Here is a 27082-nt window from a genome sequence, read left to right on the forward strand (position 1 = left end):
TTTATTACTCCCATTATTTTTCGTTTTAATTTTTTCACTCCATATATATAATTCGAAAAGGAAAAGAGAGAACGGAAGGACAAGGATTGAAGGCTTACCGGGTCATGCTCCTTTAGTGATCCAATTAGGCCATACAAAGTGTTATATTCACCTATAAGTTAATTGTGAAATGTTTTTATATCATAGTGAAATACTAATACACATTTTCTTCAAATGCGGTAATTTTTGCCCGACACAATCAATGAATCATGTAGCCAGCCAGATCACTAATGTTTCGGACAAAGAAAATTCATGATTCACCACGGCTATTCCGTCTAGTTACCCACATAACATGTTTGTTAACTTGTTATTTATTTAAAACGTTTACCCTCTCTATCCTAAAAAGAAGATAGTGTTTGATTTGGTATATAAAGAGTTTTTTCAAGAATATTTAAATACTTATATACAGTGGCGGATCCAGCCCGAAAGTCAAGTGGGTGTATAGTTGACCGTTGACCGGTGTAGATTAATAATAATAATAATAATAATAATAACCAAAAAGTAGAATAACATTAAAACATTCAACTAAATGTCATTTTACAGTTGAAATCTACGAGGGCACATAGCTAAGAAACGTTTGATAACATTTTCATTTGTAATCTTTGAAAATCATTCTCTTTCAACCGCGCAAATTACACAATCATTTAGAAAATCATCTGAAATTCGATTCCGCAAATCTGACTTTACAAGCTTCATCGCGGAAAAACATCTCTCTACCGTTGTGGTTGCGACCGGCAAGACCAGCGACAACTTCACTAACCGATAAATCAAAGGAAAGAACCAATGCATCTTGGTTTCCACCATTACTTTAGCAAGGTCAGATATGCTCTTCAAAGATGCAAATCTTTTATCTTGTTGCATATGATTGGGTTAAACCAAAAGTTCTCGTAGAATATCCAACCTATCTTTATAGCTAAAATCATGTGGATAGAAATCAATTAACTTCCGTAACTTTGATGGGTCAAAGTCATAAAATGAGTCATGTGGATTCAAAGTGTCATACAAATAAGTAGTTCAGAACTTATTTCATTAAAACGATCACCGAACTCTTGGATTTGCATATCCAAAAACATGTTAAAACAAAAAAACTCGTAAAAATGGCGATTGAAAATATTGGTATATTGTCTTCGAGCTCTTGGGTTGACATAAACTTCTTCCACGTTCAACATTTTAATGTCATTATTCTCACAAAAAGAGGTGATATCCAATATAAGTGCATCAAACCCATCATTTCTCATCTTTTTTAATGTTGTAGTGGTTGATTTCACCAAACTTATAGCATTCACGATATCTTGATCCTTTCTTTGTAGAGCTTGCGACAATATGTTTGTGATCCCTAAAATTTTCAACATCAATTGCAAGTAGAACACAAAATCAAATGATCGAAGATATATGCGAAGACCACTTGCTTGACGTTGACTAAAACTATTAAGGCCTTCATCTTCAATATATTCAAGCACACCAAAAATAGATGAAAACAAACCAACCAAACGCGATAGAGTTTTATAATGAGAATTCCAACGCGCATCTCCGGCTCTAGTAAGAGAAAGTTCTTGGTTTAATCCACTTTTGGTTTCAATTTCACCACTGACCAATGGATTCTTCTAGTTTTTCTTTTTGACTTTCGCACATCATATTTGTACGTTTACAAGAAGCACACACAACATTCATTAGAACAACTAACATATCAAAAAAGTCTCCAACGTCGGGATGTTTTTTTGTGACCGCCACAATGACTAGCTGAAGTTTATGAACAAAACAATGAACATATAAGTTATATAGCCCTGTAAATACAAAAGTAAAATAAAAACTAAACTATGGTCCAAAATCATTGTCACCAAACCTTTTATAATGGTTGCTAATTAATTAATGTCAAACAAGTCATATAATTTGTTATATCCTAAATAAACCATAACCGTTTAACGAAAACAACGTAAGCCATGAAGTCACTTCATGTTAAATAATATTTTTGGCTTCCGAGTTCCAAGCATATTTCTACCAACATCTCTCCATATAAAACCAAACAAAGTCTAGACATTTAAATAATGAACATGACTCCTCAAGAGCTCATAAAAAATCTATTATAATAAATGAAGGTTTTTTTGGCCACATGTCCTCTTCTCCTTCATTTGGACACATGACATTTTCTAACATTTTTAAATTTTCTATTTTACACTTGTCATTTTATTGTATTTTTCATTTTATTAAATTAAAATTCCACATTTAATATGTAAGATAATATATATGTAAGATATTTATTAAAAATGGTTTATATATGTAATGTATCTAATACATTAAAGTTTCATTAATTTTAATAATTTAAAAGATTTTTCTTTTAAATTCAAACTTTTCAAATTGTTAAAATTTTATATTTAATTTTTTTTAAATAAACCTATGTAATACATGGGTCTCACACCTAATCGACTAATATAGTAGAGTTTCAAGTTTTACCAGGACAACAAACCACCATCTTTCATTCGTTATTTTTATTAAGCTTATATAAATACATCAAACTTCCCATTTTCTAACACCAATACCATCTATCATAACCTTAAACATGTACGACTCAAACGACAACCCACATTTACTAATATACCCTTTTAATGCATCCGGCCATATTATCCCCTTACTCGACTTCACACACCACCTCCTCCGGCATGGCCTCACCATCACCATCATCATCTCCTCCTCCAACCTCCCTTTACTCCACCCTCTCATCTCTTCATACCCCTCTTCCCTCCACAAACTCCTCTTCTCCGACCCCGACCCTGACCACCACCCATCTCCTCATCCCCTTATCGCCAAAGTAATTGCCACCCAACAAATGTTTGACCCCATCGTCCGCTGGTTTCAATCCCACCCTTCACCGCCAGTGGCCATCATCTCTGACTTCTTTCTTGGGTGGACCGATGAACTCGCCGCCCACCTAGGTATCCGACGTGTGGTGTTTTCTCCTGCAGGTGCGTTAGGTTCTTCCATTTTTCATATGTTGTGGCGAGATCTACCGGAGATTAACGCGCTCAATGGTGACAAAGATGAAAGCTTCTTGCTTTCTTTACCGGAAATTCCCAACTCGCCGGAATTTCCTTGGCGGCAGTTGTCGCCGCTGTGGCGTAGTTACAAAGAGGGAGAACCGAATTTCGAATCTTTCAGGAAGGGTGTTATAGGTAACATGACCGCATGGGGAATTGTGTACAACACTTTTGAAGATTTAGAAGGGGTTTATATTGACCACATGAAGAAACAGATTGGCCATGATAGGGTTTGGGCTGTGGGCCCGTTACTCCCCGAAGAAGATGGCCCGGTGGGACGCGGCGGGTCGAGTGCAGTGCCACGTGATCGCTTGCTCATGTGGTTGGACAAAAAGCCCGACGACTCTGTTGTATATATATGCTTCGGGAGCATAGAGAGATTAAGTGAGAAAGAAATGAGTGTATTGACAAGTGCGCTTGAACTCAGTAACGTTGACTTTATATTGTGTGTAAAGACAAGTGATTTGAAGTTTATCCCAAGTGGATTTGAAGATCGGATGAGTGGTCGAGGGTTGATAGTCAAAGGTTGGGCCCCACAGTTGGTGATACTCAGACATCGAGCTGTTGGGTCGTTTGTTACTCATTGCGGGTGGAACTCAACATTGGAAGGGGTTGCAGCAGGTGTCATGATGCTGACGTGGCCACTGGGTGCGGATCAATTTGCAAATGAGAAGCTATTGGTAGACCAATTGGGTGTTGGGAAACGAGTTTGTGAGGGTAGACCCGAAAATGTTCCTGACTCGGTCGAGTTGACTCAGTTGTTGGATGAGTCACTGAGTTGTGATAGGCCGGAACGAGTTAAAATTAAGGAACTGAGCCAAACAGGCATCAAGGCAGTCAAAGAAGGAACATCCATGAGGGATTTGGATATGTTCATCAACCAACTTTGTGAGCATTAATATCATTAGGAAAAGACTGAAAAGCCAATAAGCCCAATAGTATAAATCTCTCCAAGATTCCTTCATGCACATGATGCCAATCTTGATCAACCTTCATCTCACTGGATAAATTGGTTGTACAACTACAAGCAATTCATACATTCAACTTTGATAGTCGTATGTGGTGTGTACTGATTATTGTGATTTTGACATATTCATGCAACAAAATTGTTTAAAGATTATAATCATAAGAAGAGATTTTCAAAAATCATAATAATCAGAGGAAGATTTTCAAAGATTACATGAGCTCTCCTTTTAAGAAGAATATGTATTCAAAGGCCTTCATAGGTAATTCCAAAAGATTGTACCATGCACACAAAGGCTATGACTCGGAGTAGTGTTGTGTTCAAGAATATTTTAATGGGTGGAAAAACAAGTTTAATTTGTACCTCTTTCAGATCAAGTGCTGTGTAACGAATCCTTTAATAAATTTTCAACAGGAATTTATACAAATCACTTGTACACATCACTTACAGCAATAATCCAAAACAAAAAGAAGTAAAGTTAGCTTTCAATTTTCATATGAGACGGAACAAATAAATTTTTAAATGACAAACAAAAACAATCTCGACACCACCACCGATGCCAATTTTGCACCGAATCATGTCGCCCTTTTCATAACAATTCACATTATAAAAGTACAAGCTACAATCAGTATAGGCATTAAAAAGATCTCATCAAAAGCATCTCTGGGAGTGTGTTTCAAAAATATAATCCGATTTAGTGCTCGCTTTGTAGGATTAGGGTTTTACCTTTTGTATTTCAAAACTCAAAAGCAATCGAGAACGAGAAGAAATAAGGGAGCTATGGCGCCACATCCACCAATCCATAACCAAAGTCGGGAGTTCCATAAGAAGATATCAGGAAGAAGTGAGCATCAGTTGATGATTTTTCACTTCCAAGCCCATAGGTTTTTGGAAAGTGGGTTCATGTCTTTTTTACAAGAAGAATAATCATAAATTCATAATGTCCATTTGTGTTTTAAGATAACATGATTCCAAATTCAACTACAAGTAATAAGAAATTTGATTTTTTATTTTAATTAAACAACTTGATCATTATTTTATTATAAAATTTATAATTTGGATTTTAATTATTAATACAAAAAAAATATATAATTTCTCGATCCACAAAAAATGTATTTTCTGACACTAAAATTATATATATATATATATATATATATATATATATATATATATATATATATATATATATATATATATATACACTAACCGTAGATCCGCGCAAAGCGACGGAGAAAAATAGTTTCTCATTCGGCAATAAGTTCTATACGGAAACATGTTAGATTTCAAGTAACACAAAACATATGCATATTGTTATCAATCGGTTTTACGGCAACAAATAAATGTAACCCTCGCAATACAAAAGAAACTAAATATTTTGGTGTGTAGTGTACCTTTATAGTCCTTCATTTTAGAAATCAGGACACATCCATACGAAGTGACTTGTTTATACATTTATTAGTATTGATAAAGTTAATAAAAGGGAGAATCAAAGTTAATCTTAACAATCCGGTTTGCTTGATACAGATAAGTCTAAACGGATATATCTTATTATCCACTTTAATATCTAAAGTTTTAAACCGAAAAATAATAAAATTAATACAACCATATTTCATGGAACATGAATAACAAATGGAATACTAATTTGCTATTAGTCATAAATCATACATAGATATTTTTTCTTAATATTAAACAAAGTATTTGATTTTACAACTGATTGGTCAATTTCGATTAGAGGACATAAACAATAAATAAAGCTTAAAAAAATTACAAATAAAATGTCTATATAATGGATTATTTGTTTTATTTTAATTTGATAAGAGATCGGGTCAAATTTTTGGAAAATATAAGATTTCAAATGTAATCAGATTAAAATTTAATATTATTTTATTCATGATTAGTTGTACTTTATGCTTAGAGAGTTGAACGTCTTAAAAAAATAATATTATTTTATTGGATCTATTTATAGAAATAGTAGGATTTCTTTTATAAGTTAGTATATATATATATATATATATATATATATATATATATATATATATATATATATATATATATATATATATATTAAAAAGACAAACATTAACAAGATAGCTTTCATTTGATATGAAACATAACAAATTAACTTTCTTTCAAATAACATTAGAGAAAACAAAAAGAATCTTAACATAATTGTAGCATGCCAATTTTGTACCAAAATCATCTTGCCTAGTTCATTACAAACACAAGCTACAATATAAATCCAAAATATCTGATAAGAAGCAGCTATGTATGTATGTGTATTCTTGTGCGTGTCGAATGTGTGTTTCAAAAATAAAATTGAAAGAAAATGATAATGGTAGGAAAATAAGTAATATATATATATATATATATATATATATATATATATATATATATATATATATATATATATATATATATATATATATAATTTCTCTTTTCTTTTATAGAAATAAGCATATTTGTTATTAGGCCCATTACGAAACTACTATTCATATTATGAAATGAGTAAAAAAAAATATGATACTTTATATTATATAAATGTCCTAAAACTTATTATATAAGGTGTCTTAAAACTAAAACTATGTCAAATTTCATTTTGGATCGACCAATAGATAAAGGTTATTTCAATCAAATAGTTGTGATAATGTTTATTTCTCAGGTCTTTCTTAATTTCTTAATTCAGTATCAAATTATATTTACTTTGTTGTGAGATGAAGTTACATATAAATATTATAACCAGTGGCGGGTTCAGGAATTCTCATCATAGGAGGTACTAGCTAGTGCTAGGGATGAGATTTAGAACCGGAAAACCGGACCGGAACCGGAACCGAACCGGAACCGGAATATATAGAACCAGGTCCGGTTCTGGGTTTAAAAATTGGCTTTATCCGGGTTCCGGGTAATCCGGGTTTGGGTCCATTGGGTCCGGGTAAACCGGGTCTAAAATCCGGAACCGGTTTTTGGAACCGGAACCACTTTTAGGGCCGGAACCACTTTTTGTGAAACGTTTACAAGATGCATATCTTATTCGTTTCAACTCTAATTGACATACGGTTTTTTCCAACATGTAGTTTAGAGTTTGTACATGATTCTAGACTATAAATTTGTCATTTTTAGTTTTATATTCATTGACTTACAGTCCTCAAAAGTTGAGATACCAAAGCTGAAAGTTTTTAGTTTTTAGTTTTTTTGTATTCGGTGAAAGTTTTAAAACATGCATATCTAATTCGTTTGAAGTTGGATTGACATGTGGTTTTTTCCAACTTCTAGTTTACAGTTTGTACATGAGTTTAGACTATAATTTTGTCATTTTTGGTTTAACATTCAATGATTTACAGTCCTCCGAAGTCGGGATATCAAAACTGAAAATTTTCAACTTTTCAGCTATTTGTTTTTATACTTTGTATTATGTGAAAATATTAACACAAGTATATCTCATTCGTTTAAATTCGGATTGACATGCGGGTTTTTCCAAAGTGTATTTTAGAGTTTGTACATGATTTTAGACTCTAATTTTGTTAATTGTGGTTTCGTATTCAATAAGTTACAGCCCCCCAAAGTCGGGATATCAATATGAAAATTTTCAAAGTTCAACCCACTAAGTAGTAAGTAATTACCAAAAAATTCCGGTTTTTTCGGGTTTTCCGGGTCTAAACCCACTTTATCCGGTTCCAACCTACCCACTTTGATGTTTCCGGGTTTTCCGATTCTAGACCCACTTTACCCGGAACCGGTTCCTATATACCGGTCCGGTTTCCAGTTCTATAAAATCTCGTTAACCGGTTCCGGGTCCGGGTCCATCCGGTCCGGGTTTGGACCCACTTTCATCCCTAGCTAGTGCCTAGCGGTCAATTATATGATCGGGTCGGGTCATAATGATATTGCAATAAATATTAACATTATTAACAAAAAATGAACATATAATGTTCAAATTTATTTAATATGGTTTACAAATACATAATGATATTATAATAAAGATTAACCTTATTAACAAAAACTTGTTTCATATTACATTTTATTAAAAACTTAACATTAAATTTATTTAATATGGTTTACAAATATATAAATATGGAACTAAATGCATAACCAAATTATAGATAATAAGCCTTATATTCAAATAAAAAAAACATAGTAAATATTACATACAAACAAAAAAATATATAATAAAAAATAAAAATAATGTATTTCACATAAAATTTCTACAGTGAAAAACAATAAAAATAAAATTGTAAATAATAAACAAAGGTAACATGCTCCAACTCCACATTGACACAATGTACACAGTGAAAAAGAAATGAAAACGGTAAAAAGGGCATAACTCCTCCCTGTAATTAGGGGTGAGCAAACTGGTTTTTTTTTCAAACCGAACCAGTTCAGAAAACCGGTTCGGTTTTGATTCATGAATAGTAAAATCAGTTCATCCTTAAACCGGTTCGGTTCAAACCGGTTCCGTCATTATTAAACTCGAACCTATCTAAACTGGTTACACCGGTTCTAAACCGGTTTGACTACCGGTTCACGGTTATTAAACCCGTTCTAAACCAGTTTCAATGTCTAAAATCTCGAACGGGTTCAAACCGGTGGTTCGGTTCTTGAATCGGTTCGGTTCATAGTGGACCGGTTCATGGTGAACCGGTTTACCGGTTCAGTGACCGGTTCGGATCCTGAACCGGTTTTTTTGTGCAAGCCTACTTGTAATCATCCTAGCCGAACACACTACAGAAGAACATTGAAACTGAGAAAATAAATTTAACCTCAAAAGCAAAGGAGCCCAACCCAAACTCATAACGCATGTCTCTACTATCTTTATCTCACATATGATCTTCATTTCGTTGAGGGCAACACATATTTTTATAGAAACTCATGTGAATTTTTCAATTTATTATGTATAGAAATTATTAGAACATTGGGGGCACGTGCCCCCACTCCCTTCTCTTTGAATCTGCCCCTGATTATAACATAAGTTTTCCACCATCATATTGTTATTTGCCTTCAATCGATATGTTATATTTGATTTATTAAAACTCTTAAATTTATTATCATCGAAATAAATTTGCATGTATTAAATAAGTTTCCAAATACATTCCCTAACTATCTAATATGTTGTCCAAGGAATTTAGGAATGTATATTTACTCGCATGAAATATTAGTTTCCTGACACATTTCTACATGAGTTGTCATCGAATCAAGGAGTAGATGCCTCTTCCCAAATCTTTGATATATTGAATACTAGATTATAGCCCGCGTTAAACGCGAGAAACGCATAAAAAACATATAATCGTTTATAGATATTGTATAATGATTATAAAAAAATATATGGTTATTGGTGTTATTGAAATGTGTAGAAAATACATTGAAAACGATAAATATATATAATCATTAAAAGATCTCTTTTTAGACATCATTTTTTGTTTTATTAGTTGAACAACTTTCCTCGTCTCATATAGTTATGATATTTATATATTTATAAGCATTTTAATTAGACGTTCATTGCATAATAATGTTACCTAATTTAAACATATATTGACAACCAATATACCGTTTTTTCTATTGCATTAAATATTGACAACTATTTCATTTATTCAAATAAAGTGATGTAATATAATTTATAAAATGTTAAATGTTATATAGATTTAATTTTAATATATCATCAACGTAGATTCTTTTCTAAATCATGATTGGTTTATTTTAAATTGATTGATTATAAATATAAATGTTAGCTTTTATGTTTGTTCTTATTTATTTGGTGTTCGCAAGAACTTTGCATTAGTTTTTGGCGCAACTTTGAATAATTTTAGTATATCATCAATGTAATTTGATATATCTTCCAATTATATGAAATATCAAATAATGACATTTCATTACTATTGCGATAATTTAGTTTATATATTGTATTTTCACTAATCTTAACGGTCTTATTTTTTCTAATAACCGTAACGCTTTTACTAAATGTACTTTTTACAAATCTCCTAATATCTTATAATTTTTATCTTAATTTATAATTTTTCATAACTATGTTATTTTCAAGATTGACTGCTTTAATAGTGTTTTTTTTTTCAGTCTATTCAATTTTATATTTCATTGTACAACATCATCGTTTGTATGTATTCTGAAATTTCACTTTAAAAATGCTTAATGTTTACACCTTGATATTAATTTTTTTAATAAACTCATGTAATAATTATGAAATATGTATCTCATTTTAATTAACATTCACTTCCTTTATTATATCAAATTCCTCATTAAACGGATATACTTTTGGAAAATAATAATTATAATAGGGCGGCATTATCTAAGACGTAAATGTTTGATATACTTTTGGAGAAAAAAAAAATCAGGATCATTAAAAAAAAATTATATAAAGAAAATACAAATTTAAATTTGTTGAAATTATGGATGAAATTACTGGCGAAAATTTATTTTGGATGGAGTTGTATTTTGTAAGGTATAATAATATTACAAAATTTGAAATATCTATATTTGTTGTATAAATTAATAAATTTTATTGTAACTATACAAAGATAAAAAAAAAAGTAGGTTGATATGATATACAAAAACATAATAATTTCAATGATATTTTAAAATCATGCGAAAATTAACCGGATTCTTATGACATAAAAATTAAAAAAAAAATCATAATCATCTCTAATATATAAAAGTAACATTTTCGTAATTAATGTCAGTTCCCAAGATAATTAATTTTTGTTTTGTTAAAGGTACCTAATATCTTTTCATGTTTATTTGAAAAGTTTCAGAAAAGTAGTTTACTGATTTCATTTAATTTGTGACAAAGAAAATCGAAATATATAAATACATACATTTGATATAGGAACAAAAAATAATTTAAAAAACTATAAAAAGCGAAAGAAGGTACTGACCTTCTAGCGCACAAGAGCGAATGTTTATAGCAGAGAATGATGATGAAAGTTATAAGCAATATTAACGATGTTGTAGGAGAAGATTTAAAGAACGAAACGATTGAAAATAAATGTGAGTCGCGGATTCAATGATTAATCGTATATGTATGTGATAATTTGAATATGATTTTTCGGTATTAATAATTTCCTAATAAAAAAAAGATTTTATATTAATGGTTTACTAATATAAACGGATTTATATTAATGGTTGATATTAAGGCCTTGATTGAAATGATTTGTTAGTAATATGTTTTTAAAATTGACCGTATTAAAATCTTCATAACTGAAAATTCAAGATGTAAAATATGGAAAGCTTTTATTGGAATTAAATACATTCCATTTCAACGAATGTAAGTTATTGATTGATGATTGGAAAGCATTTATTGGAATTAAATACATTCCATATGGGGAAGATGATGTCAGCAATTTGATCTAAAGGTGGAAAAAATAAGATTGAAATACAATTAATGGTCCAGATTATTTAAGATGATGTCATAAGGTTTCTCTTTTAGTAATATTTAAGATGTGGAATTTCGGATTCCCTTTTTCTTTTGATTCTACCACGTCTTCCGTCTACCTAAAAAATAAATGAACAACGATTTTGATTACATGCAACTCGGTAAATGGTTTAGATATTTGTTTGTCGTGCAAGTCATATTCCTTAAACATTCTTATCTATAATAATAACGATGTAAGTGTCCCTCGTCATTTTCATGATCTTAGGTTGCATGTTATCTTCTTCTTGGTTGGATGGTAACTTGAGATACGGTGAGCACAAGTAGTCATCTTCTGCTTGGTTAAAGGACAATTCACCTACCAATTAATTAATTATCATATTATTAAATCATCATTTTAATACATCAAATTTAACATTTATAACACTTAGGTTAAATATATTATAAGAATATTACACATACATTTAAAAAATCTTAAACATTCATAACATTTTTTTTTGTTTTAATTTTGAGATTACCAGTATTAAAAAAATAAGATTCGGCACACCAAGTCTCTAACTAGAAGTCCTAACATCTTGCTAAATTAGTTACAAAAGTATACTATTAATTTACCCAATCCACGAGATCACAGAATAAAGCATTTTCTTTCGCCACCCCTCAACATCCATCGACCATCGAACCTTGAAACATGAGGCACTCAACACATTTACTGGTCTACCCTTTTCCTAGCTCCGGCCATATCATTCCCTTACTCGACCTCACCGACCTCCTCCTCCGCCGTGGCCTAACCGTCACCGTCGTCATCTCCCCCACCAACCTCCCACTACTCGACCCTCTCCACTCCTCCCATCCATCTTCTCTCCACAAGCTTCTTTTCGATGATCCAGAGATCACCCCATTCCCTGATCCCCTTATTGCCAAAGTAATTTCCACACAGAAACTGTTTGATCCCATCGTTAAATGGTTCAGATCCCACCCTTCGCCGCCGGTGGCCATCGTCTCTGACTTCTTTCTCGGGTGGACTAGTGAACTCGCTTCCCACCTGGGCATCCAGCGCATTGTGTTTTCACCTTCAGGCGTTCTTAGTTCTTCCATTTTACAAACGTTGTGGCAAGACGTGGAGGAGATTAATGCCGACAATGGTGATAAAGATCAAAAGTTTTCGCTTTCTTTCCCGGAAATCCCAAACACGCCGGAGTTTCCTTTATGGCAGTTACTCCCCGTGTCACAAAATTTTAAGAAAGGAGAACCGCATTACGAATCATTTAGGAAGGGAATGTTGGCTAACATGAGCAGCTGGGGAATTATATACAACACATTCGAAGAGTTGGAAGGGGTGTACATTGATCACATGAAGAAACAAATGGGTCATGATCGGGTTTGGGCAGTTGGCCCGTTGCTTCCCGATGATCATGGCACTGGACGTGGTGGGTCGAGTGTGGTGCCACCTAACGACCTGCTCATGTGGTTAGACAACAAACCCGATGACTCTGTTGTATATATATGCTTTGGGAGCCAAACCACATTAAGCGAGAAGCAAATGGGTGCATTGATAGGAGCTTTAGAGCTAAGCAATATTAATTTTATCTTGTGTGCAAAGGGAAGCAAATCGGGCTCCATTCCAAGTGGGTTTGAAGATCGGGTGAGTGGTCGAGGGTTGATAGTCAAAGGTTGGGCCCCACAGTTGGCGATACTGAGACATAGGGCTGTTGGGTCGTTTGTGAGTCATTGTGGGTGGAATTCGACGTTGGAAGGAGTTGCAGCGGGTGTGATGATGCTGACATGGCCAGTGGGTGCAGATCAGTATGTAGATGCTAAGCTATTGGTTGACGAGTTGGGTGTTGGGAAACGAGTTTGTGAGGATGCACCCGATAGTGTTCCTGACTCGGTAGAGTTGGCTCGGTTGTTGGATGAGTCGGTGAGTGGGAGTTATAAGGGGGAGCAGCGAGTAGTTAAAGTGAAGAAGCTAAGCCAAGCAGCCAGCAAGGCAGTCAAGGATGGAACATCGATGAGGGATGTGGATACTTTTGTCCAGCTTCTATCTCAACTCGAGACAGCTAACTAAAGTGATGCATGAAACCCTTTTTATTTCTTTTGAATAGTTTCTTTTACGTTTTCAAGATTATTAATTAAGGTTTTATGAAGAGTTACAGATTAATGTGTAACAAGGAAAATATACCAAGTGCCCCATCACTTAAGATCAAACAAAATTCAGGTAGTCTTTCAGCAGATTTAAAATAGGGTCTGCAACTGCAAGCAAAGATCCTTCTGATCCCTGAAACATGATCCCATCATCCATACGCGCTTGCACCTCATCACTTGATATCAATCCATCCTTCAGATGGTTTAGTCCTGTTGCTGATGTCATCATGCGGAACAGTATTTGTGGTAAAGAAAGCGATTGTTTTGACACCTCAACCAATCTAACCTGGACACAGTCACCAATATGGATTACATATACTACAATATTATCACAAAAAAAAAAAAATACAAAATACAAAATAGTTTAGTTTCTTTTATCAGCCACTCAAAGGAAACAGAGAGCAGAAAGGAGGAAACCTTTTTGTGTTGAGGTATTTTGGCCTTGTGTTTGGCTATAGCCACAGCACGTGAGAAGCCTCCAATTGCATCAACTAAACCCTTTGAAGCAGCATCATCACCAGTCCATAATCTCCCTTGAGCAATCTCCTCCATCTTATCCACCTGTAAACAGCATATATATATATATATATATATATATATATATATATATATATATATATATATATATATATATATATATATATATATATATATATATATATTCATCAATTACTTGTTATTAAATTATGTAACCAATTATAAACGAGTAGCTTAAAAATATTCACTACATACACTCATGGATCTTGAAGCTGCTGCCTTGTCACGAAATCGTTTATACATATTCTGGGCAGATTCCGCAAACAGTTTCTCTTCATCAGGTCTGTGATAGTGGTTAAAATCATGAGATACAATGTTTCTTAGTCGTATTTAACACATGTTTATTTATACATTTAATAAATCAAGAACCCTTTCACCTGAATGACCGATGAGAAGCATACATGTCAGCAAATTGTCCCTTTGATATGGTTTCCTTGTTGAAACCAATTCTTTCGTATAATTTCCCAAAATTAAACTTAGCTACAACAAAAATAGTGATCAAACATGCTCAAAACATATAAAAAATGGTTTCTTTTCTTATTTTAAGTAGCAATCGTGGTTAGTGTCAATATTACTAACAAACCCAAGAATTTAAGATTCTTATTCATGATTAATGACACCTAATAATGAAAGATTTAACAAAAAAAACTAACTGAAAATTCAAGGATAGTGTAATCTACCTGAAACAACACCAATTGACCCAGTCAAAGTAAGATTCTCTGAGACTATAGTTTGTGCAGCCATTGCCATGTAGTATCCTCCACTAGCTGCAACATCAACCATTGATGCAATCACAGGCTTAGATTCAGCCAATAAACTGATTTCCCTCCACATCCTGCTCAAAATAATAATAATAATAATAAATAAATAAATACTTATCAACATCAGAAATCAAATATGTTAATGTTAAATGTCTTGTGGTTAATACTAACAAGAACTTACAAGTCAGAAGCAAGAACATCACCACCAGGGCTATCAATTCGGATAATAACTGCCTTATACCTTTTTGACTCTGAAAAAAAAACAAGACAAGTTCATACACATGAACCTAAAATGACATAAAATGAAGTGTATATATATACATACCTCTTACTTTGCGAATCTTCTCAATGAATTTCTCAGCAACGATGCCTGAATTAGGTTCAAAAAATGAGCCTCCTACACGACTAATGCTACCCGAAGCTCTGATTACTGCAATTTGATCTTTGCCACCTGTCAACCCCAAGCTCCATTTTCTAACTCTTGAGTATTTCCTGGAGCATATTGACAAGTGCTTGTAAGATTATAAGATGAAAAAAACTAATTTAAATAAGAGATCATTACTTGTAAGCAACAAGTGGAAGTTTTTTCTTCTCCACAATGCCTAATTTCTTTTTCAGCATAGATGTAACCTCATCTTCGTATTTTATATCTGTTATCCATCCATCTTCTTTCAACTTTTCTACTTGGTAAACTCCTTCATTGATAAACCTTTCAATATCTTCCTTTTTCTTTCCTGTAAATGAAACAATCTGAATCGATTGCTTTGATATATCAAGATTCAAGACTAAAGAAAGGACAAGCTAACTTCACCTTTGGATTGAGAAACCGTGTTGACCCAATTCCCATAGATATTATCTACTAATGTTGTAAGAACCTCGCGATTTTCTTCAGATATATTCTTGCGAGTTAGTCGATCACCAAAACTCTTGTATTTACCAATCCTCTCTACTTGTGGTTCAACTCCTACTTTCTCAAGTACACCTTTATGCACACCACTTTGGTTAGTTAAGTTAAGAAGTTGATCACAAGATTTGATAGATGTAAAGCAACAACAATGGGGACAATTCTAAAGCTGGAAGTGAAATGTAATGTGTCAAACTTACCTCCAAGAAATGATGCTTGAGCAGTTAAACCATACAATGAAAAGTACGCACTTGGAGGGGCATACAGCTCTTCACAAGCACAGGCAATGTAATACTCCTTTTCATGCCATACAGGTGCATAACCAACAATGAACTTTCCTAAATTGAATTATCACAGTTTAATACAAGTATCAGAATTATGGTAATTGAAAACTCATATACATGTAATTTCATAACAATTATTATAAATCTACCTGACTTTCTAAAATCCAGTATGTGTCTTCTAATTTCTTCAATTTTGGCCCATCCACATTTCAGGGTTTCAATGTGGAGATAAACACCAGATATACGAGGATCATATGCTGCCTTAATTAGGTTTTCACAGATTTGAGGTAGGGATAATCCTGAAGAGAAACGACCCTTCACTTGATCAGTTATCTGAAATTGGCAACAGTAAAAAATCAATTTCGTCATCCAATATGTTCACTTCGATAAACATTATTGTGTAATTTCGATTCAAGAACAATAGTTGATAAAATCAAAAGGGGTGAAAACGACCAAACCTTGCCGCGCAATTTGATATTCAGAACGCTGCCTTTGCGAACACGTTGCAATGGATAAACAGTTAGCATGCGTAGCTTCACCACGAAGCTCTTCCAAGCACCTGGTTTTTTAAACTCAAATTCTCCACTGGGATAATCGCCATCGTCTTTTAAACTGCCATAATCGGCCAATTCGGGCTTTAACTCGCATTTCTCCTCCTGATTCTCTTACAGAATATCATCATTTTTTGTGTCAGATCAACAATTCAAATATATATGTTGATTATATAAACGTAATCAAATTAAAAATATATATCGGCTAATAAACTACGAAGAACTCTATAAACAGAATATGCTTACTTGATGTTGTGAGATTTGATTCCATTATTTCAATTGATGAGGCCATCTCTTGTTGTAATTAATCGGATGATCAAGTAAAATCAATTTTCGTAAGTTAAATGATTGTGAATTTATGATTACATGAAGTCAATGTGAGAAATCAATTGATTTTAAAAAGACTTTTGACTTGGTTTTCGTTTTATTCGTAATCTAAATAAGAACATGATTTTAAAAAGACTTTTGACTTGGTTTTTCGTTTTATTCTTAATCTAAATAAGAACATATACTTGGAGTTAGAGACCACTCATTCTATAAAATTTAGAAAGACTTATGGGTCAAAATCCGAATATTATTGTATGATTCCTCAACGTGAGAAATCAATTGATTTTAAAAAGACTTTTGAGATTTTCCTTTTATTCGGAATCTTAATCTATGTATCTACTCATCATCTAATAAACAAAATCATTGTGACGCATGTCCTATTCTACCGTATTATAATGCCACGTGTCATTTTTTAAAAATAATTTTAATTATTACTACAAAAAGAAATCATAAATTGATAGATATTAATTATAATCCCGATTTTTCATCAAATTACCGAATTTTTTTGGTTCAAATAACATTCAAATTCCACATTTGCAAATGATGATGTGCCTAAGCCAGCACGGTAAAACCACACCCTGGCCAAGGCCTTAGCGTGTCGGCCAGGTCGGGCTCAGTAAGCTCAGCGTCCGCCAACGCTCCCATTAGCAGGGCGCCTCAACAAAAGGCTTCAGTGCCCGCTAGGAGCACTTATGGAGTCCCAACGAAAGGCTCGTGCCAGCCAAAGGACGCTCCCAACTCCAAGACAAAAGATACGGTCAAGAGACAAGTAGCAGGGTCAGGCCATTATCGTCAAGACCAATGAGAGCGCTCTAACGGTCAAAGGCGCATGATCCTCTAATCAACGCCCCTGATCCTGTCTCCCCCAAAAAGCGATATTGTCTGGTACGGACTAGGCAAAAGCGCTAGGTACAAAAGGATACACCCTTGGACTCACAAGGTAAGCACTCTTCTCTGACTTATATACACACAGAGAAACCCTAGAAACACTCTAACTTGACTGTCGGAGCGTTCTTCCGGGAGCACTCTCCCGGGAACGGCTAACGACTAACGACTTTCTTCTCTTGATATTGTGCGGAGGCGACAAAGAATCCGATCACACAGCTTTGGATAGATCAAGCTCGCCATACGCATCAACAAACAATAGCAATTTATGTTCAAATCTTTAATTACAAGTCCTATCTATTTTGATGAACCTTTATTAGGATTTAGCAATTTGAAATTAATATTCTAATAATAAATATTTTTTATTCCATCTATATTTCATATCAGTAACACGTTTTCAACTTTCATTCCAATTGTTGAAGTGTATTGTGTTTTCTCATGTTCAAGATTACGATTTCTACAAAAGAGACATCATAACAAATCGGGTTAGTTCATCTTCATAAACTAGTAATTATAACTTTTTTCTGAAAATACTTTAATACCAATGTACTTTTAGTTTTCTAAAAACATCTCATGTTATACAGTTAGCGGGGGTTATCTACTAATCTTGTGAGTCCATCATTCCTTTTTCTGCAAAATTTCACAAAAAAATATGTTTTTTTAGAATGTATATATATATATATATATATATATATATATATATATATATAATCGAAAGTACGTGTATCTGTTGCAATTTCGCTTTCAAAATTAGTAAAAACCTTAGTAGTTGTTCTTATTTGATTATTGAAACGCATATTTGATTATTGAAACGCATCCTACTTGACTCAATAGATTTCTACTTCAACTTCTTGATAAATAAACTCAAGATCAAATCCTCCATTGAATCCATAATTCCTTTTTCTACAAAATTTCAGAAAGTAAGATGCTTTTAAAAAAACAAAACTGAAAGTAAATGTATCTTTTTTAGTAATGTGTATCATAGTAACTTTAAATTGCAAATATGATGGAGGAAACAAAATGAAAGTAAAAAAACTTAATTATATTTTATATGTGTTCATGTAAACTGAATGCATAAAGGGTAATACAGTAATTTTTATTATCCATATCCGTCTATGTTATTGTGTATGTATCTGTTTCTATTATTGGTACATGTATCACATTATTATACCATGTAGCTACTAAATGGATGGACTTAGGGTTTGTTTGTTTACCTCTTAATTGCAATATTAAGAGGCAATGTCTTAAAATTTCAAATTCAGAGCGCTTGTTTGCGCATTATTTTTTACATCTTAAAATTAAAAATGTCTCTCATTTTTTTCAGATATTAAACAAAGTCTGAAAAAGAAAAAAAGAAAAGAAAAAAAAAAAGAGACACGCCTTTCTTATTTTCCCTAAACAGGAACGACCTCTCCTCTTCTTTTCTTCCCTTCGCGTCTGCTTGCTTCACATCTTCTTCTCTTCAATTTCCGACAGCGCCGCCCACCCAAAACGTCGACGACGCTACACCCAACAACGCCGCCTTCCTCCGCCGCCGCCGCAAGGTCTTCCGTCTCCAACTCGTTCTTCTGCCGACCGCAGCAGGTTTGTTTCTCTTTTTCTTTTAAAATTGAATTCATTGGTCTTCTTCTATTTCTTCCTTCTTTCCCCTCAAACTTGAAAATCAAAAATCGAAATTGTTATGCTATTAGTTTCTGATTTGTTCAATCAAAATCAATATTTGATGTTATATGCTCGATTTTTGATGTTATATGCTCGATTTTGATGTTATATGATCGAATCTTGAATGTGTTCAATGGATATGATAAAATGTTGATGTTGAATTTTTTATGTTATGTTTGATTTTTTATACTCAAATTTTTATGTTTAATGTTTTTATGTTTGAGTATTATGTTGCAATGTTGTTGCTGACATAATATTTGTGTTTGATGTTATAGTGAAATCATATATGTTCTTGCTGTTATCATGAAATATCCATTAGTTTTGCTGAATTATGCATTTGTTTTGTTGAAAATGTTCCTTTATATTGCTTAAATTGTTGTTGAAAATGTGTGTTTGCAATGCTTAACTTGTTGCTAAAACATGCATTTTTTTTGTTGAATTGATCAAAGAAATGGGAGAAAAGAATGATAGGATTAGTTGGAAGGTTGAAGGTGTAAAGAAAACGTTTCTAAAAGCTTGTTTACGTGAAGTTACGGTCAGTGGACGGGAAAGGAGTAGTTTGAAAGCACTATCTTGGAGGAATGTAGCTGAAACCTTAAAAAATTGAACATAAATTTATTGCCAACCAAAAACAAATGAAGAACCGCTATGACTACCTAAAGTCAAAGTTTGGTGCTTTTTTGAAGTTAAAAAACAAAACCGGCAATGTATACAATTCAACAACCAACACTTTCAATCTTTCCAAAGAAGAATGGGAACTAGAATCGAATGTATTTTGTTTAGTTATAAAAAATATATTATCATATTTAAATAATAAAATATTTTTTCCAAACAGTCAAACAAACATGTGGATTCTTTGAAACGCACGCCACCACCGTACCCTGACCTTTATACATAGTTGTTTGAAGGTGTGACTGCGACAAACATTCATAGTTAGGGGCCAACTTCTACTCTTTCCCGTCCTACTCAAGATTCAATCCACTATAGTTTGCATGACTTTGACGACATCAATTGCACTCCACAAGAAACTATAGGTCTCAGTGAGGAGTCCTCCGCTCAATCAAAAAAACAAAATACTACAGATACGGCAAAGAGTCAAAATAAAAGTAAAAAGATAAGGGCAAAGAGGCGTTGAATTCAAGATTGCTTGAAATCGGGGAAGATATTGCAACAATTGCTAAGATATTTGTGGAAAAGTATGCTTCTTCAAATTTGGGTGCATGTATGGAAAAGTGGGAGAAGTTAGGATGAGGAATATTTGATCCAAGATACACTACTGTTGTTGCTATTTTTGGTGAAGGTGCGGATAAGAGGCACATGTGGTTAACCATTAATCCAGCTATTTGTGAGAATTTGGTCAAGACTGTTGGAGCACATTATGGAATGTTTCGCTAAGTAGATGTTTTGAATGATTTTATGGTTTTTTTGGATAAGTAGATGTTTTGAATGATTTGATGATTTTTTTGGATAACTGGATGTTTTGACTTGATGTTTCGTATTACTTGATCTTTAGTTTGAACTAGATTTTTATATGACATGAATGACTTGATGTTTTGGATGAATTTTTATGTTATATGTTGTTAATATAATTGTTATGTATTTTCAAAATAACAGATTCCATATGGATTCGGATGAAGAAATTGCATTTTCATTTTACTATGTTGATATTGGTTGAATCTAGCATCCAATAGAATCGGAAGGCCAATTGATAACAATTCAGAAATGAGCGCTCATCAACATACACAAGAATTGTTACATGGAACTTCTACACAATGTCATGAGTTGATACGTGTTTCACGCGAAGCGTATGTATGTAACGCTCGTCTCAGGTGTCAAATTATTTTCAGATTTTTTAGGGTTTTGGGTTAGAACTCAATGAGTGGGGAGCTCCAACTCATCGAGTAGAGATCATTTATGAGGACGCGGGACTTCGGTGACGAGTTGGAAGGCCCCAACTCGACGAGTAGACACTGGAAAGGAAAACCCTAATTTTCAGGGTTTGTACCCTATTTAAAGGCCTTAAGCCTCACTTGTAGCCTCCCTTATCACCCCCTTTGTCCAGAGAAACCCTAAATCGTGTCTCATCTCCCATTTGAGTGTGTGAGGGCTTAAGGAGTGCATTTTTGGTGTTTATGAGAAGAAACTTGAATGCATAGCTGAAGGGAGAGGATGTAGATCTGGTGTTTACTCTAAGGTGGCAACCATTTTAAGGTACAAAGTCGAAATCTTGACCTTTCATTGCTTAGATCTTCTTCTATGAAAGTTTATGGCCATTATTAGCCTATTTTGGCACCATTCTTGGTTTTGAGCATGATATGAAGATATGGCTTTAGATATGGACATCTCAGGGCCTTTGGGGACTTAAAGTTGCCAACTTTATCAAGTCTTGGCCCTCCTTCATGTTCTAAGTCCCTTGACAAGCTTTGATTAAGTGTTTTTATCCCTTTGATGCCTTGCATAGATGTAAAGTTAGCAACTTTATGTGGTATCTTAACCCTAGGTGGTTGGATCTGTAGTTTGGGGCTTTAGAATCGACTGAAAAGGGTTGAATATGTTAAGACAAGGGAAACTCGATGAGTTGGATTGGGTTTTCCCATTTTCTGTATATAGAGTGAACTCAGCGAGTTGGTAAGATAACTCGGCGAGTTGTTTAGGTTTTTCCTCGGTTTTCTAAGAACTGAAGGAACTCGCCGAGTTGTTAGATGCACTCGACAAGTTGGGTTAACATGGAGTGTTGACCTTGACTCTGACCAGGAGTTAACTAGGTTGACCATTCATTATTTTAGGCCTCTTTGGACCTCGATCCTTCTTGGGTTAGGTCCATGATGGATTGGACCTTATTAGGCTTTGTGGGCCATTTTGGGTTTGGGTTGTTATTTGGGTTTGTGGATCGTTGGACCAGTTAAGGAGGTATGTTTGGATTGGGAATAAGTTATTGGACTTTAGGGTAAGGCCCATGCAAGGTTTTGGGCTCAATTTGGAAAATTGGGCCATTAGTGAACTTTTATGGATTTGGAGTTTCGGGCTTATTTGGTTTTGGGCTTGGGCCTTAGTTTTGGATAATATTGGGCTAGGGGTAGAATAGATATCTTACCCCATGTATGGATTAAGGATTATAGCATGGAACCCAATTGCTAACTGGGTATATTGATTGGTATTGACAGCTTGGGAAGTGGACAGGGCATCAGCTAAGGATTTCATTCGGAAAGCTTCTGCATTCGAGGTTTCTCACCATACCAATGGGTCCAAGGCACCAAGGCTGGCCCATTTTAAGATATATATATATATATATATATATATATATATATATATATATATATAGTTGATTGGATGATACGTCGCTATGACACTTGTATGGAAGTCGTTGGGGGTTCCCATGGCAATATGTTAAGACCATGAGGAGGTTCCTATGGCAATTGGTATAAGTCCTTGGAGGGTTTCCACGGCTTCCTAGTATGTTTACATGTTTAGTTCGTATGATATTTCTATAATTAGGGAAGATCGTGTGGAGGTTCCCACGACAGTGAGCCAAAACCACGTGGGGGTTCCAGTGGCGGCTAGTAAAGACCACGTGGGGGTTTCCCGTGGCACATGGTGTAAGACCTTGGATGGTTTCCAAGACATCCCTATATGTTTATATGCATGGCTTATTTGGTTTATGTAGCTTTTATAGCTAATATAATTATGTGATTATGTGGATTGTGTGGGGTATGCTCTGGGGAACTCACTAAGCTTCTTGCTTATAGTTTTGTTTATGGTTTCAAAAATTATCGGTTTGGAAAGGAAGGGCCCGACTTGATCGCAGTGCACACCCGTGTTTTCCGCAATACGTGATTTGCAGACGAACTCTGATAAATGTTTTAATTAACAATGTTTTTGGAATGCTTGGATTAAAAGATATCTTTGTTTTGATTATAATAAAAATAAAATTTTTACCCTTGATTTTTGGGTCATTACAATATTGTACTTTTATGCAATCATTTTAGATGAAACAATTGGTTTCAAAGTAGTAGGCATATAAGAGTTGAAGAAAAGATGGCTATGTTCTTGACAAATATAGCACATAATAAACGGTTCAGGATTATCAAACGAAGGTTTCAACACTCCACAGAAAGTGTACATAAATTCTTTCATGAGGTGCTAAATGCAACGATGATTTTTACAACAGAAATTATAGTGCCAACGAATTCTAATGCAACCATGAATTCCTCAGAGAGACATCATAGGCTAAAAGAAATATTTCCTGGAGCAATAGGTGTGTTAGATGGAACTCTTGTACATGCATTCATGCCTGCTGATCAACAAACTCCCTACAGGGGAAGAGGAAAAGTGAATGCTATCAAAATGTTTTAAGAATTTGTGATTTTGATGTGATATTCACATTCGTATGGGCTGGTTGGAGGGTATCACACATGATTCGTGAGTTTTGAAAAAAGTTGCATTTAACCCGACTTCGGGCTTTCCATTCCCTCCTCTAAGTTTGTAATTCTTTTTCAGTTTATTCTAAAATACGATTTTAAATTTCTATATATAATACTTCCTTCACTCATGTGTATAGATAAATATTACCTTTGCGATGCTGCATACACCAACACTCGTGTCGCAACACGAGGTATTGGTTATCTGATTATCGACGGCGACGTGCGTAAACTAAGGAAGAACAATTCAATCATGCGTATACGCAACTCAGAAATGTTATTGAACGTGCTTACGGTGTTTTAAAGGCGAGATTCCCAACCCTAAAGCAAATGGCTCATTTTCCTTTTTCAATGCAAAGAGTTATAGTCGTTGCTTGTTTTGAAGTCCACAATTTCATAAGGAAATGTGATATTCATGATGAGTTATTTATGGCGTTCGAGGAGAACAATGGTCAAGCACAAAGGGGAGAGAATGATGGCCAAAACGTACATGATGTGATGGGGTTCACAATGCAATGAATACATGGATAACTTGCGTGACCAGATTGCGAATCAATTGGGTCAAATTTATTCGTATTTTAGTATGATTTTGTGGATTTAAAAATATTTATGTTTGATTTGGATTTGTGTTTAATTTTGATTTATGCTAAATTTGGATTTTATATGGTGTTTATATATTTTTTAATACGTATTTAAGAAATCCATTATGTTATTTTCTAAACAAACACTTGAATTCAATAAAAAAAATAGAAGGGTAAAATGGTCATTTTAATAATTCAGCACATCAATTCAGAGGTCCCAACCAAATAGTATGTTAAACATTCAACTCTTAAAATTTCAGACCCTCTTAGAAATTCAGATCTCTTAAAAATTCAAATCCTGCGAAACAGCCTCTTAGTAGCAACTGAATGCAAAAAGGCTAGAACTTTCAATGATATTTTTATAAAACGAACAATTTTTAGCATCCTACTTTCATACAAAAGTAAGATATTTATAATCTTGAAATACACAGTATCTAAGTATGTTGCTAATTTGAAATAAATGAGCTTTCATTTATATTATTTTAAATGTTCATATTTTAGCATCCTACCATTGATACGATACATTTTTATAATATCTTTTATACAAATATTTAGATATTTGAGTCCATAATTCCTTTTTCTGGAAAATCTCAGAAAGTAAGATGTTTTTTTAAACACGAAGGTATATTTTATTTTAAGAGTTTAGATTTTAGCATCATATTTGTTGGATTAGTGTCTAAGTCCATAACTATTTTGGTATGTACTTGACCAAATTATGAGCATGGTCCTTTTGGATTGCCTTCACCATAGCAATATGTAGGATGAATTAAGGAGGGAAAGGTTTAATTATGATTTATTAATATATTATGAGAATAATATATTAAAGGAGAAATCATATTGTTTAATTAATATTAGTCAAGAATTAATTTTATGGCTAAAAGAGATTAATTAAACTTAAGGGACTTATTGTGTAATTATAAGATAATTACATAGATGGGCTTATGGACTCCATAGAAGGTGGAGTGGACGGATTCTATGGGGAAACCCATTAGAAATCGTCCAAGGCTTTTAAAGAAGGAGTTCATGGGCTGCTTAAGGATTAAGCAGTCAAATTAGGGTTTCCTTGTTAGATAACCCTAATTGCCTACCTATTTAAGGAGCCCCTATGCCCCACAAACGTGGTGAATGATTCCCTTAGGGTTTCTGGACGATTTTGGGTGCTTCTCTCTCTTCTCTCCTCATTCTTGTTGCTTAGTGGTGTTTGTGACTCCATTAGAGGTGCAACATTTGAGGCACTAAGCTTTCTTAAGTCAAGGAACTGATTGTTATTGCTATATAACAATCAAAGGTTAGATCTAAACCCTATTTTATGTTAATATTATTAATTGTATGCTAGATCTAGGGTTTATAGCTTTGAATATTCAACTGCATGTTCATTAGACAAACTAGATCCAAAAGTTGTTAGGGTTTGCATGTACACCATAGGAATGATGTATTGCTCGAAACCCATCAGTGGTATCAGAGCCTATGGCTATTTGTTGATGAATTGATGCTTATTTGATAGTTTATTGGCTGACTGACTCGGCGAGTCAGTAGATGAACTCGGCGAGTCAGGCTGACTCGGCGAGTCCAAGGGTTTGGCAGCAATTTTTTGGCGATTTTCTTGCTGTTTTGGCTTGGGATACTTACCATAAACGTTTTTAATTAATAAAATCCAATTTTTATTGATTTTTGGTGAATATCCTTACCAAAATAGAAGATAATTACCAATTAATCAAATATTTATTGCCTTATAAGATAATATTTAATTATTTGAGTTGTTTGATGAATTATCTTGCAAGAAATTGAATTACGTTAAATTTAGATAATTACCAATTATTTGTTTAATTTAATTATTTGTAATTTAACCTAGATAGTTTTGAAAAGTTTCAAAACTTGCCTTCAAGTTTTGGAATTTAAAATTTGATTAAAATGTTTAATTTTGATGTACTAAATTCTAAAACTCTAGTAATTTGAAAAGTTCAAATCACACCCTTATGGTTTTATTTATTAATTAATGTGTATAATTAAAAGAGATTTAATAAACTCATAAAATTTTGGTTTACATTTAATTAAATTAAAAGTATAATTTATTAAATTAAGCCACCTAGTATTTTAAAAGTGTAAAATACACCCTATACTATATATGACATTAAAAGTCTAATATTATATATATATATATATATATATATATATATATATATATGTGTGTGTGTGTGTGTGTGTGTATGAGTAAACAGTTAGTCTTACCGTTAGTAGGCCTCATTCACGAAGCTGGTCTATAAGGGGTGTTTAAGAAAATTGCCTATAAAATGGGGATTGAATAGGTATCCACTCTTACCCACTGCACTCTTGACTAGTGGAGGGTCGTTAGCCGAACAGGTAGGATAGGATGAAACCTTCCATTATAAGTATAATGAAGTACAAAGTAACTACATGCCTTTTCAAATTCCCAAATCATAGTTACTTTAGGCAAAATGTGAACTTGTATGCTAATCCATGGAATTACACTTTGTACCCTTGCCGAGACGTTAGTGGAGTGTGTGTGGTTAACCGGCACACTAAATTGGGTTTGGAATTGGTGGCGAAGGGTGGCTCGATGTTTATCATAGATCAATGGAGCGTGTGTGGCTAACCGCCACAT

General features: G+C 33.6%; 1 protein-coding gene and 2 pseudogenes across 1 annotated transcript; 2 read left to right on the forward strand and 1 right to left on the reverse strand.

Annotated features, from left to right (window-relative positions):
* The first annotated feature begins 2498 nt into the window (after positions 1–2498).
* On the forward strand, positions 2499–4129 carry LOC145052491 (UDP-glycosyltransferase 89B2 pseudogene; annotated as a pseudogene).
* A 7930-nt stretch (positions 4130–12059) lies between these two features.
* On the forward strand, positions 12060–13557 carry LOC145052493 (UDP-glycosyltransferase 89B2 pseudogene; annotated as a pseudogene).
* On the reverse strand, positions 13478–17044 carry LOC145052492 (serine protease SPPA, chloroplastic-like). Its single transcript, XM_079000316.1, has 13 exons — positions 16833–17044; positions 16494–16699; positions 16185–16368; positions 15952–16089; positions 15659–15829; positions 15410–15581; positions 15173–15339; positions 15029–15098; positions 14767–14921; positions 14464–14566; positions 14282–14369; positions 13967–14110; positions 13478–13835 (listed from the first exon to the last, which is right to left on the reverse strand). Exons 1-13 carry the CDS (start codon positions 16876–16878, stop codon positions 13608–13610), a joined length of 1872 nt encoding a protein of 623 aa, XP_078856442.1. The 5' UTR covers positions 16879–17044; the 3' UTR covers positions 13478–13607.
* Positions 17045–27082: the final 10038 nt, after the last annotated feature.

Source organism: Lactuca serriola, chromosome 5 (assembly GCF_051521515.1).
Source record: "Lactuca serriola cultivar US96UC23 chromosome 5, Lser_US96UC23_V15, whole genome shotgun sequence".
NCBI lineage: Eukaryota > Viridiplantae > Streptophyta > Magnoliopsida > Asterales > Asteraceae > Lactuca > Lactuca serriola.

Coding starts and splice junctions, on each gene's coding strand:
- LOC145052492 (XM_079000316.1), bottom strand. CDS start 16,878: ATGGCCTCATCAATTGAAATAATGGAATCAAATCTCACAACATCAA. Junction 16,369..16,493: donor ATATCAAATTGCGCGGCAAG/GTTTGGTCGTTT, acceptor TGCCAATTTCAG/ATAACTGATCAAGTGAAGGG. Junction 15,099..15,172: donor GAAGATTCGCAAAGTAAGAG/GTATGTATATAT, acceptor TTTTTTTTTCAG/AGTCAAAAAGGTATAAGGCA.